Here is a 14,793-nt window from a genome sequence, read left to right as displayed (position 1 = left end):
TTAAATATATTTGGGGGATATGTAAAACATATTATGATAACCATATTGGATACAAGGGTTACAGTGACGAGGCAGTATTGGAAACATGACAACAAGCATGGGATATTGCCGCTCCTGAAATTTGGGAAAAAAGTGTAAAAAAAGACTTAATTGAAGAATGGTGGATCCGTGAAGGTCGTATCGAAGCAGTTAATCCTGTTATAATTTACCATCCGAACGAGGATAGCGACGACAGTGATTATGGTTGTGAATCTGATGGTTGATGATAGTTTTAGGAGATTAGGAAAATAAGGCAATAAGTAAGTTTTTTTGATTTTTTTTTAATACTAATTGAATATTCGACTAAATAAATTACACTATTTAATCACTTAAGTATTGTTACAATTCATTTAAATCACTTAATTTAAAAACCAACTTGTTTACAATGGTAAACTTAATGATAGTAATTATATACTTCAAAATCTGAATTACAACTGTTCTAAGGTTTATATCTGTCAACAGTATTTTAAGAAATGAGGAGAATTTACTATTGTACAATTCAGCACATTGGACCATTTAAATCGATACCTTAAACCGAATTTAAAACAGTCGTATATTCGTGGAATGGAGTATACATTTTATATTTGAAACATTTTTCTCTACGGCGTACACATTCTTGGCAAATTAAATAAATTTTTTTCGTTTTCTCCCCTACCAGAGGGGGGGGGGGTTTAGGGGGAAGCCCGGGGGTAGGAGTAGTAAACTTTTTCTGGATTTTCCCAAAATTGACATTCTCGGCAAAATTCAATTTGCTCGTATGATTTTTAGAGATCAAATCTCTGACGACTGGACTGACCAAAAATTGAACCTAGTTTTTCCATCTGCTTTGTCCAATTTTTTTTTAAGCATATATTGGGAATGAACTATATTTCAAACAAATTGGTTATTTCACATTTTGACTAAACTATAAACCATAAACTATTCAGGCAGAAAAAAATAAATTATAAAAAAATTAACGTATGATGTATATTTAAATTTGTGAAAATTAGTTTTATACTTCAGCAGCTATTTATAGTTTTATATTGAATTATGACTTTGATATACATTTAACCGACTTACCGGAAACTTCATGGGCAATTATTGATATTTGGGCAACATCTACCATGTTGATAACACCCCTCCATATTTCGGTTGGTCGCGTTATCGGTGGCGGTGATGTGCTTCTAACACCGAAGTCGAATATATCCTTCTCTTTTTCGGGTGATATTGGTACTAAAATTAAAACAGTAAAACCAGATAATAAACTATGTGCTATATCTAAATTATTCTTGTAAGTGCGTCGTAAGAACATCAAGAACTGAACATATAAGACGTAACATGTTATTATCTCTTTAGGAGAGGCGGGTACAAGATTTCATAGAATTCACCAATTGAGCGGAGCAGGTTTGCATTCATCTAATTTTTGTCGTTCAGTTCAGAACAACGAAATATACAATTGATAAAAAATAGTATTATATCTTGAGAAAGAAGTATCGTCAAAAATTATTATTCTGGGATGTCAAACAACAGGATATTAGGTCGTTTTACATATTCTTTTGAAAATCGATTAATTCGTAGTCTCACAAAAATAGTCTAACAAAACAGCTCGCAAAATTAAATAGTATTAATTCTTACTTTAAATATTACTTAGGCGATAGGAATGCAAAAGTTGTAAGTGAAGAATGTTTAGAATGGGATATTGAAATTTATGCCACTGAAATGAATTAACCATGTTCGAAAAGTTAAATAGCGGAGGAAGCTGACATTACTTCACGGCAGACTGGACAAGTTTTTAAACATTTAGAGATTGGTCTTATCAGAGTTATAATACTTAGTGTTTTATGGAACTATATATTTTAATAATATATGGTTTAAACAGGATGGTCACACTGCGTATAATTTTGCAATTGTTACGAAATTAAAATTTTCCTGGACCCAAATAATTTTTTCTGTGAGGGTAAGAGCATTCTTTTATAGACATTAAGGAATTTGTGAAGCTGAAAGACGTGATTTTTTCTAACTTAAAGTAACGTAAACAAGTCAATTTTAAAGTCAGATGTCTTTATTTCTTCATTATCATCATCTTTGGCTTAACAATCCTTTGTAGATCCTGGTCTGCTCTAAGATTCATAATTGGGGTGTAAAGCTAGTTCGCGTCCGCAGTAAAATTCTGCACGTGCACCCTGGGTAATCTAAATGAACTAGCACAAGAGAAACCAGACAAGCTTTCACTAGATCTCCTGGCAGAAAGAAATCTCAGTTTCAATGTTATTAAAGATGACTTTGCCAACAAATGGACCTTCTAAAGAACAATTGACAAAAGTAAGTGTACAGGTTGGCCAACTTAATGTAGAGCAAAATGTCAAATTCTGCACAGTTTTTTAAAATAAAACGATATTGACTTAATCGTAATACAAGAAACAAGAAAACATACAGAAAACGAAGTCCAATTGAGTTTAAGAAGAAAAATCCGGGGCTATGATCTACTTACCTTCAATGGCTACTACAGCGATTCTTTTAGAAAAGCAACATGGAGCAAACATATAATTCAAAAGAATCACTCCAGAATATAAAATATATAAATAAATGTAAAACCTCTAACAAGATCATAGAAGAACATTTAATAGAAAAGAAAGAGAAGAGGAAAAGTTGGATGAATGACAATATACTGCAACCCATGGAAGAAAGAAGGAAATCAAAGAACAACAAAAGCATATACAAAAATATTCAGAGACAAATAAGAACCAAAATACTAAAAGCGAAAGAAAGTTGGTTACAAACACAGTGTGAAGAGATAGAGTTGTTGGAACAAAACACAATACATTTAATATGCCTAAAAAGGTAAAACAAGCAGCTGGTCTTCCAAAAAACCAACACAGCTACATATGTGTAATGTCCTCTGCCCTACATAGGTAATGACCACTTACCAATCATATCAGATGAAGTGGAAAAAGCAATATCACATTTAAAAGATGACAAAGCTCCTGGACCCATTTAAAACCGACGGTACTCAACGACTAACAAAAATTTCAATGCCATATATTTAAACTGAGTAATACAAAGATCATGGCTGAATTCAAACATTTATTGCCCTACCCAAACAAAATCCGTATCCTGCAATGATTTCCGGACTATCAGCTTAAGAGCCACATTTAAAAGTTATTTCTAAAAATCATACATAAAGGATATATAGACAATGCGTAGAAAAAATCAGCCGTACACAGGTTGGTTTTCGGAACGTAGTGGGTACGAGAGATGCTTTCTTTAGCATACAAGTACTATGTCAACGATATAAAGATGTGAATTGCGATATTTATGCATACTTCATTGAATTCTATAAAGCGTTCGATACAGTGAAACACGACAAACTGATGGGAGATATTAACAAATATTGGAATAAACACCTGTGATCTAAGAATTATTAGCAATCTTTATTGGAATCAAACATCGTCTATCTGTACAGAGGCAGGAGAATCCGATGATATCAAAATCAAACTTGGGGTCCGACAGAGATGTATGCTATCATCCCTGCTGTTCAACATATACTCTGAGGAAATATTTCAAGAAGCAGTAGAGGATGTTGAAGCCGAAATTTGAAATTAACGGAGAATGTATCAATGCCATCAGGTACGCCGATGACACGGTGGTATTCGCTGACCTCCAGGAATTAATGAATAGAATCAATCACAGAAACAAGTCGGAGATATGGACTTTCACTAAATATTAAGAAAACAAAATGTATGATGGTCTCTAAGGACAGCAAATTGGGTGAATCGGTGTGAATGGTCAATCAATAGAAAGAGTAAAAACATACACGTACTTTGGTACCAACGTTATTGAAAATTGGGACCATTTCCTAGAAATCAAATGTAGGATAGGGAAAGCAAGATCTGCATTTCAAAAAATGAGTAAGCTATTCAAATGCCATGATTTATCAGTACCCATAAAAATCAGGTTACTACGATGTTATATCTTTCCTATACTGTTGTACGGAGTTGAGTCGTGGACGCTCACAGACGGTACCTGCAAGAAAATTGAGGCTTTCGAAATGTGGCTTTATCGTCGAAACCTGAAGATATCCTATACCGAACACATAATAAAAACAGCCAAAATCGAATACCTCGGTCACATCAAAGCGAAAGATATTGGTTGCTGCAATTAATTCTACAAGGAAAAGTAGAAGGAAAACCAGTACCAGGAAGGCGAAGGATTTCCTGGCTGAAAAATCTACATACGTGGTTCAACACGGCAACCTCTTTTTTATAACGGATAGGCACTACAACTAGAAGAAGATCATATTGGTTATCAATAAATACTTAATTTACTCTTCTTTCTCAATATTCAAAATATCACGACACTACCAGTGACCCTAAAAGCTAACCTTAACCCTAAGACTACCTTCCAAAACGGGTGGGAATGACAATACTATGCAGCGTTGCAAAATGTAACTCTTGTATGTTCACTGCTCGAACTTTCAACCCGGTAATATGTACATATAATAAACATATGTATACAGGAAGGTGCTATTACCTCTGTTCTGACAATTTCAATTTTAATTATTTAAAATTTATCGTATTGTAGAATATTATTAAGATGCATTCTTATTGTCGTTTGCATTTATTTCATTAATCATTAGTTATTAACAGTTATGAATTACTTACAATTCTTCTCCTCTTCGCTGCTATCAGCGACCCTGGGAGGGGTGGGAATAGTAACAGTTGATGAAGGCTCGTGGTCACTGTCACTCTCAATTGCTATAAAAATATATAAAATAGATAAAATATTAAAAGAAGGAATGTATATATCAAGAATTAGTAGTTGGTTAGTTAAATTATTAATAAAAAAATAAAATCATTGAGGTGAATCAAATTTAGAGTAAGCTCTATTTAGTACATTTTTCTTATGTGCAGATCGACGGGAATTATACGAGGAACACTTTTTTTGTAAAAACATAAGTGAACATGTCCACATAAAAATGAACTTTAATAAAATATAAGGCAGATATCGATCACAGTTTATTTATTAAATCTTGCCTAAGTACTTTCGCTCCTAGAGCATCTTCAGGGGCATCTGAAATAAGCCAAGAAACGTTTTTTCAACTGAAGAAAATTAATTAACTTCGGAAAAACTCGAAGTTGATGGTTGATAAAAATTTTTTAAAACGTTTTAGACTTACTTCGTCAAATTTGGAGAGAGAATGGCTCCTGGTCTTAACGGAAAGAGCCATTCTCTCTCCTGATACCAACCAATATGTAGCTTCGTCATTTTTTAAAAATTTTAAACTGTTTGTCCTTATGTCGTGTTATGTTAATGTATAATTTTTAATGTTTATGACATTCTCAATATATTGTTCGATAGGCCATATTTGACGAAGTAAGACTAAAACGTTACATAAAAATTTTTTATCAACCATCAACTTCGAGTTTTTAAATATTGTTATTCTTTGTTGCTATGGTAACGCAATATTTTCTTTATCAACGGAACCGGTCTAGGCTATAGACGAAGATAACAAGAAAAACAACGATGGACAAAATAAAAGGAGTACTGAAATCAGAAACGCGTGCAAGGTAGACTTCATAAATAAGTGGATGCAAGATAGAAAAGAAGGATGGAACACAGTTATAGAACGCTAAAAAACAGGTAGTAAAATAAGAGAAAACATTTAAAGAAAAATAGGCATATTTTGGAAATATCTGAAGTATTTTGTAAATAAATTTTTGGAAGTGGCTAGAATTTCAGTCCAAATTATTTACATGTTATAGCATACCACACTAAAATTGTGATTTTTGTCGATGGATGTCATTATTTTATACAGTTGCTCCCCAAAGACGGTTTATATCAACAATTTCATTTTAGTGGTGATCCAGTTTTCCTTCTGTTGGTTGATTTATCCATATAAAACATATTATTCGGTAAAAAAACTTACAGGGCGGTGTAAAACTTCTTGTGTGATTGGTATATTAAATTAATTTTGAAACTATTCTAAAGCATTACAAAATTTCAAAACGTTTTCATCATCAGTGATATACCTAACTAAAAGTAAGTAACCGACTTTAATGCAAAGGGGGTAAAATTTCGACTGTGCCAAAATTCCCTTACAATCCGTTTTAAAAACTTTTGGTTTACATATAAAATGTTATAGGTTAACTTAAGATTTAATGACATAATGTCTATAATTATGAATTTTAACTAGGGAACATACTGAGCCCTTACTCGAAAATGGTGACCACGGGTCAAACCAAAATTACCAGCCGACTGAGTTAGATGACCAAGAAGTGATATCAAATTAAATTGTCATGATGCCAAAAAGCCCAGATATCTTGTTAAACTTGTTTTGAGCAGCAGGTTAAAATATGCAAATTGGAATAAAATTGAAACTATTTGTTACAGGAAAATGGAAAATGAACTAGGAAGGAACACTGAACGTCAGAAAAACAAATACGAACGCTTAACCAAACATAAGGAGGTAGAACAAAACAACACACGGAAAGGACAGTGGTCAACCTTTCAGGTAAGGTTTTAACTCCAGCTGAAACATCATTGCTAGCCAAAGGGGGAAATTTTGCAGTTGCACCTAAAGTTATACCCAAAGAAGATATCATCGCTAATATCGAGTCTGCGATTCGCAACTTACCAATCGAAAAAGCTGAAGAAATAAGGACAGAATCAGCAAGAATTTTGCATAAAGCTAAGACACGGAAAAATAACCTGAGCCACCAAGAAATCCGTGCCATAAAATCGTTAAACGCAGACAAAGATGTTGTAATTTTACCAGCAGACAAGGGAAATGCCACCGTCGTAATGAAGACAACCGACTACAAATCGAAAATACAAAATCTTCTAGATCCTGAGGTATATAGAAAACTTAAAAAGATCCCACAGCAGTCACCCTACGGTAGATCAATAGACTTATAAAATCTTCGTCCATACCAGAGGATATAAAGCCAAGAATATGCAACAGCGAAGCAGTCCCCCACGCTTGTATGGCTTACCGAAAATACACAAAGACGATGAATCCCTACGCCCTATTGTGAGCTCCAAAGAATCTCCATCTTACAGCCTTGCTAAACATCTAGCCGATATTTTACAACCACATATAGGAAAAAACAATGCCTTTGTAAAAGACTCCGCCCATTTCATCGAGATCAAAGGAATAACTTTACAGGAATCTGATATTCTTCTTAACTTTGATGTTGTTTCCCTATTTACAAGAGTTCCCCTAGAAGACGTTCTGAATTTAATTGAGGTCCTAGTTTCCAAGGATATGGTGGAATTATACCGTATTTGCCTCACTACCACCTACTTTTCATGGGAAGACCAGATTTATGAACAGAGATATGGAGTAGCAATGGGAAGCCCACTAAGCCCGGTCGTAGCCAACCTTTTCATGGAACATCTAGAGAAGAGGGTAATGGACTCAGCATACAAGCCAAGGGTATGGTTTAGATACGTCGATGACACTTTTGTGATTTGGGGTCACAGAGTAGAAAAACTTAACGATTTCCTGTCTTATATAAACACACTACATTCAAATATTCAATTTACAATGGAAACAGAGAAAGATCAACAACTAGCGTTCCTATATGTATTAGTAAATCGAAAGGGAGTTTACTTAGGACATAAAGTGTATCGAAAACCTACACACACGGACAGATACCTAAACAGGAACTCAAATCATCATCCAGACCAAAAACAGGGTATCATCAAAACTCTGGCAGAATGTATAGGCAAAGCGTTCTTGCCCTATATATCGGGGGTAACGATAATAATTAAAAAGACCAATGTAAAGACCATTTTCAAGCCTACAAAGAAAATCAAGGACTGTTTAAGATCGGTGAAGGACAAACGCGACCCACTAGCAACGGCCGGAGTATACCGAATACTATACATGTGGAATGGTATATGTGGGAATCACGAAAAGACATACAAACACAAGGATAAACGAACATAAAAGCCATTGTCGTTTAGGACATATCGACACTCATTTAAAAATGTATTTGGATACAAATATCCGGATATTTTTTTCCGATACTTCTTAGGATACTTTTAAAAGGGACCTAAATTGCTAGTGTAAGAACTATGTGATTGCATGTATTTTTATTGTATATAATAATAAAAAGTAAATGCATAAAATAATGAAAGGAGAAATCAAACAGTACTCAAGAAATTGTTTAATACTTAGGAATAATAAAACCCTAACATAAACATACAAGGAAAAATTAAATTAAAATAAAAATGTACTAATAAAGAAAATGTTCCAATTGCTGACAATTTTTCCATATACTTGTCAGGAGTTAAGTTATATTTGTCAGAAGTGAAGTGACTTTGAATATGCCTTTGTAAGTACCAATACCTCAAAGTGTTCATCGCTAAAGCTTTTCTCTTAGGCGTATTAATCATAGTTGCAAAAGAGAAAAGTTTTTCAACTGGTGCTGACCAAGGTAGTTTTATACTTTATTGACACCTTTTTTAAGGGTGGGTATTCATTTAAGATGTGCAAATGGTTCTTTTGTCCTCCAAATATCTTAGCAACTCAAACTGTATTTGTGAAGTTTTATTATTAATGCTAAAACATTGTTCATTCTGTGTAATACTACAGCTGTTGTCTACTTTCTGGTCTCGGAAATCGCTAAAATCAAAAAAATTTTGATCTTCACTTTCATCTGATTCCTTGCAACTTACCTCAAATTGCTTTTTGGTCAGAGTTATAATGTATTTTGTGGTATCTTTTTTTTTTTATTATTTTTTACATTTTACCACTTTAACTTCCCATTCCAAATTCATATTGATATGAATTGAGCAAAACGAATATTTTACGAGAGTTCAATGTTAAGATGTGGGTGTTATAGATGATGATGATGGAATCATAGTAAATAGATAAATCGAGGCGGTAGCTAGAAGAAGGGCCTATCTGCTAAAAGTGTATTTTGAGAAACAAGCATTCAAAGATTTAACATCCTTGCCTAAGGCGAACCAACACTTGCACTGTTTAAGTGTTTTAGTTTTAAGAATTTTCGATCCATTGATAAAATAATAGAGAAAACCTTTATAAAATATGTCCTTTTTTTCTTTTCAAATGAAGAGTGTAATAAAACAAGTTTACATAAGCCCTTCTTCTGGAGAACACATTTGGCAGATTAAAATGTCTTCTGCAAAAGAAAGGCCTATAACTTTTTACTGTTGTATATTATACTACAGTTATATACTATAGTATACAAAGGTGTAACATAATAATCAAGGCCTTTGTACAACAAGAAAATTTTTATTTTGTTTACGCTACATTATATTTAATATAATTTGATGCTAAATTTCCTCACCATCTCGAGTCATCAGCACTACTCTCATTGTCCTTTTCAGTCGGTGGGCTTTCTTGAAATAAAAGTTTGTAGAAGTTTCTGCTTTCTTCTCTTAAGTACTGAAACAAGTCTCTCAGGTCTTTTATTTTAGACTGATTAATAGAAACCCGAGGAAGATGTACAAGAGATACAAGAGTAAGGTCAAGCGGCAACGTTTTTGCATATTTAAAAGGGGTATACATTTCAAAGTAGGTTTTAGAAGTAGCCAGTGTCCCACAAGGTTTATACTTCAGCAAGCGATACTGTTGTATTTTAAACTCACAATCTTTATCCACAGGCTTCTTCAAAAAATAAGGAAGAAGTGTTGCATCCCAGTAATATTAGAGGAGTCATGTTTAAGGCAGAAAGAAGAAGAACTTTGTCCGCACTGTACGATTTTTTCTAGGCAGACTTTGGGTTCCTCGACATCTTGAACTGTTTTTAAGGCCTGTCTTATAGCCCCAAAATTTCTGTCGCACAGACTACAGGAGTGTCCACGAACAGGATAAATATGTGCCACTTCAACTCTGTATAGTTTTGTTATCCAAGAACAAAAACGTAACAAAATCTGATTTCTATTTTGGCCTCCAGCCTTTATTGTGAATAAAGTCAAAGATGAATGAAGCAACACTACTTGCTCCATTTTTACAATGAGTCAATATAAAAAAGTCATTTATAGAACTGTTTTATTATGCTAAGCTTTGGCAACGGTATATTTTGTGTGTAATCAAATTCCAGGACAAGAATGCCACTATCATCTGTTGCCTTTCTCAAGTAATCATTTCTTAGCTTGGAATATGCCTCGAGTCTCTTTTTATGGAGATTGTAATCAACACGGCATTCATCATTCCGGTTCTTTTCTAGTTTGATTTCACATTCACGACAATAATCACATGTGTCAATCTTCGGTTTTTTGAACACAAAATTAGTTTTTCTGAAAAACTTGAAATAGGTCTTGTATTTCATGATAAGATTATTCCCAGTAATGCCTTTAAACAACTTTTGAAATTGCTCAAAAATGCTCTTAATCGTTAGATCTGGGTTGTCGAAGTGAAATCTGTTTGTTTTTCCAGGTGTGTAATGATTTGGTTTCCGTGTTTTCCATGTCTTTCATCAAGTGGAGTCTTCTCAACAATTTTTTTCTGTAATATTCTTACACCTTCACTCGTACTTGATGTAAGTCAACAAAAAAGGAATGGCACACGGGCACATTACAACCAGAAGTTTTAAGCTTGTATTTCCAGTGATACTGTCTGCTAATTTTGGGATTTTCTATCTTTCTATACCTTTCTGGAGACTCTCTTAATGCCATACAACCTGCTAGAAGAGTGTCTTGTTCTTTACCATTATCATAAAAAGAATCAAATAAATGCTTTTAATAGTGCAAAGTTATTTTTTTTTGCAAAACATTTTTCTACACAACACTTATGGACAACAGAAAATACCGTATACTGTACAGTTTTCCCGTAAATTTTGACACATACTCCTGTCACTCTGTCTCTTAGATTTTGTCACGTTTTCTTTCCAATTGTCTTTCTGAAAAATTTTCTTTTTGGCACCTTTTGACACCGCGTTATCTAAAATAGCTTTAGGACTAGCCATTGCTTTAAAATACACTTAAACTTGAGAGTTTAAAATATAACATAAACTCAATCACATTGTCAGAAATTCACCAAAACACAGTTGATTTAGAGGCACAAATCTTTCTCAGCGGTGCCAACACTTCACTAAAAAAAGTGTTGTACCAACGCAGAAAACCGTTATATTGTAGAAAAAATTGGTAGACTGACAGAGAACAACATAAAGAGTTCAATTCTGTCTTCTCGGGAGGAAGGTCCCATGGGCCCTTATTCTAGCCAGCGCCTCAATTAAATGTATATCCAAGTGGTAAAAATTGCTGTATTTTTGTGTTTAGGAATATTAAGAGAAAATGAGGAGAATAACTAAAACTGTTAAAACCTAATGATGAAAGCAATTGGGATTGTTCTTTTTGTATCTAATAATTTGTAATTTTAAATCCTAATGCAGATCTAGACGCAACAAATTTTTTTGGATGTTATCTAATAGCTTAAGACAGTTAAGACAATCTATAATAGAGATCTAATAAGACAATGTTTAACCTTTTCAAAAAGTTTTATATGGTGGAACGGTATTGACGCATAGAAGGTGGATCGATACGATAGGAAAAGCTGTTGCTACGAATAATATTTGAATTGTAACTATTGTTGACTGCTATTTGCTAATAATGTTTAATTCGTTATTGTCTAGGAAGTTGATGGAGTTGGGAGTTTCTAGACCTATCTATTATCAGACTCAATGACCAATTCAATTTTAGTACCTGCAGGAAATCTACGCAGACCGATGATGTCATACACTCATCTTTAAATCACATTCTTACACTCTTTGCATTAAAGTGAAATTACTTACTTTTAAGTATCACTGGTTATAGCCTGACAAGACTGAAAACGTTTCAAAATTTTGTAATCCTTTTGGATATTTTCATTATTAATTTAATGTATCAACTACACAAAAAGGTTTACATGTCCTTGTAATTTTTTTTTAAACTATGATATACAGCCAAACACTAGGAACTTTCCGTTTATAAGATTTAAGTCTTCTGGTATTCCAATTGTTTACTTATTCCATTAGTCTGTTTAAGCTGCATCACTGCACCCAATTATTTGGCGTTTTGTACATTGCTCCAAATACTGTTTTATGATAGATATTCAGAAGTAACTTATCTCGTGTTTATACGGCATTTTGAACATAATCAATGAAAAAATGTTAAGTTGACTTTAATCCATAATAATGTTGCATGGTAACTATTCCTATCTGAGAGACTAAATATTACAATCAGGTAGAAATTTGAAAACTTTTTCTCAAAACTTACTATTCTAAAGGTTAAATATATAAAGCTACTTTTTTAAATTGGTTGAACATAAACAAAAAGCACAAAGACAAACATAAAGTTAGTTTAGTAGTGACATCATTTTAACGAACTAAAACGATTCTACACTTACCCTTACCTGGAACAATGTCTTCTTGCGGCACGTGTTTCCATAACCTATCTTCCAACGGTGGCACTATCTTATTATCAACTAATTGTTCGAGAATTTCCTTGGATTTTTTATCCAATTTTTCAGTAGTCGAAATTATATCTCTCTTGTGTCTTGATGATTTGTGTGATGATTTCCTGTGTCGATCTCTCTCTTTCGATCTAGATCGTTTCTTTCGATCGCTGTGTTTTCGATCACGACTCCTAGATTTTCGTCTGCTCCTCTCTTTATCTCTAAAATAAGAGTTTTAGAAACTACTTTACCAAAAGTTCTTAATAATTCAAATATAAAAATAAAATAATTGTGTTGATAAATAAAAACAAGCAGAATTTATGGTGATTTATAAAAAAAATTTAAAACTGTATTGTGTGACTTAAATTATTTGGAAAACAAAAATTTTGTCCATTAAATAGTATATATGAGCAATTCCAATACTTTTCACCCACTTTTGTGGGAGGGGTCTTCGAATTTGCTCCAAATTATAGTATGTTATTATACCTTATGAAATAAGATTACAGTTCAAATTTCAGCCCTCTAGGTACACTAGGGCCCGAGAAATCCCTTCTCAAAGGCACAAAAAAGGCCCTTTTTAGCCTATATTCAAAAAGCTATATCTCAATGTCCTATAAACCGATTTTAATTTAGAATAGCTCATTTTTTTTGTTATAACGTCAGCTATTTACAAAACAATTATCAAAATCCTAGATCCCAAGATCCATTGTCGGGGACTAAATTAGTGTGGACGAAATTTAAAGATTTTGGTTATCTTTAAAAAATCATAAATAGTGAATGGGTAATTAGAAATACTTTTGATAGGTCTTATTTGAAAGGTTTTTTTATTACCTTTAAAATGAGACTTGGTAAATTAAAATTTATTGAGTAGATTCAGAGTTAGAGCTGTTTGAAATTGATCATTTTCTTGAAAATCGCGTTTTTTCGAATTTTCAAGCTAGCAGCAAAAAAATCTTTGAACTTTTAGAGTAACGAAACTTGGCGTGAGGATAGTTCTTCATATGTACAACAACCTGTAACTCTTTATTTTTCGTGTTTTAGCCATTATTGACCTTATCTAACTGCTTCAAAAATTGGAAAAATCGAGTATTATGCATCTAAAGTAAGCCAAAGTACTCGGCAGTTTTGGCATTCTTGAATCAATTTCATAATACTAACCCCTTTTTCTCAATATAGATAATAAAAGTACTTACCAAGAGCTTTAACTTAAGCGATGGTAGAATTCTCTGGATGCTCGAAAACCAAAGTTTGAATTGTTAAAACGTTTTTTTATAATTCAGGGTATTAAGTCTGTGAAAAGTCGTTTTTGCCTATTAGTAAGTTTATGTAAAAATTTGAACAACTTTGATTTTGTAGCATATAGAAAACTTCTTTAGTCACTTTTCAAATCTATTAGCAATTGAAACAGTTTTTTAACCACAAAAAAAATGTACCGCCGAGCGGCCAAGAGTGTAAGGATTAATGCTAGTACGAATTCGTGCACGCATGTGTGCACAGATACTTTTTCTCTAATAATTTTTGGAATTCTAATAAATATAATAAGCTTACAATAGAGTTTAACACTGCCTAAAAAACTGTTTGAATCGCCAATAGGGAATGATTTTAATTATTAATGAAAATTTTTAAATTGAAAAAATATCACTATCTATTAGGATAATGTAAACATGCCGAGTGGAACAGTAGATGCATTATGCTTTAGTATATACAGCTTTAGTATATAGCATTAGTATATGCTTTAGTATATAGCATTTATGCTTTAGTTCACATTGGAAAACTTTTTATCAGATATGTTTATTCTCAAAATGAACAGTAAAACGAAAATTTTTAAACTTAATTAGAATATAAGAATATTTATATCGTACCACCACAGCAATACAAAAATAAATAATAAAATTTCAATTATTTATAATTATTTAACTTTATAATAACAAAATGTTATCATAATTCTTTAATTTGAAATTGTTATTTTCCGCCTAGGAAACAGTTTTTTAGGCAGTGTCAAATTTGTAACTATTACTGCCAGGTTCAATTCATATACTATAATTTATTATTTTTTTCAGCAATTTTTGTAAAATAATACGGTAAAACTCTATTGTAAGCTTATTATATTTATTAGAATTCCAAAAATTATTAGAGAAAAAATATTTGTGCACACATGCGTCCACGAATTCGTACTAGCATTAATCCTTACACTCTTGGCCGCTCGGCGGTACATTTTTTTTGTGGTTAAAAAACTGTTTCAATTGCTAATAGATTTGAAAAGTGACTAAAGAAGTTTTCTATATGCTACAAAATCAAAGTTGTTCAAAATTTTACATAAACTTACTAATAGGCAAAAACGACTTTTCACAGACTTAATACCCTGAAGTATA

General features: G+C 32.7%; 1 protein-coding gene across 2 annotated transcripts in view; it reads right to left on the bottom strand.

Annotated features, from left to right (window-relative positions):
• The window catches only part of pps (protein partner of snf), an 87,086-nt gene that overhangs the window by 23,547 nt on the left and 48,746 nt on the right, over positions 1 to 14,793 (bottom strand). The window contains exons 14-16 of one of the 2 annotated variants that reach the window (XM_072546270.1): positions 12,374 to 12,642; positions 4,680 to 4,772; positions 1,099 to 1,251 (exon numbers count right to left, since the gene is read on the bottom strand). In XM_072546270.1, the coding sequence (XP_072402371.1) occupies positions 1,099 to 1,251; positions 4,680 to 4,772; positions 12,374 to 12,642 (515 nt within the window). The remainder of the gene's footprint in view (positions 1 to 1,098; positions 1,252 to 4,679; positions 4,773 to 12,373; positions 12,643 to 14,793) is intronic. The other variant, XM_072546278.1, reaches the window with a different exon arrangement.

The sequence above is a fragment of the Diabrotica undecimpunctata genome, chromosome 1 (genome assembly GCF_040954645.1).
Source record: "Diabrotica undecimpunctata isolate CICGRU chromosome 1, icDiaUnde3, whole genome shotgun sequence".
Lineage (NCBI taxonomy): Eukaryota > Metazoa > Arthropoda > Insecta > Coleoptera > Chrysomelidae > Diabrotica > Diabrotica undecimpunctata.
Note: the sequence above shows the minus strand (reverse complement) of the source record. Positions and strands in the feature narration are given on the sequence as shown.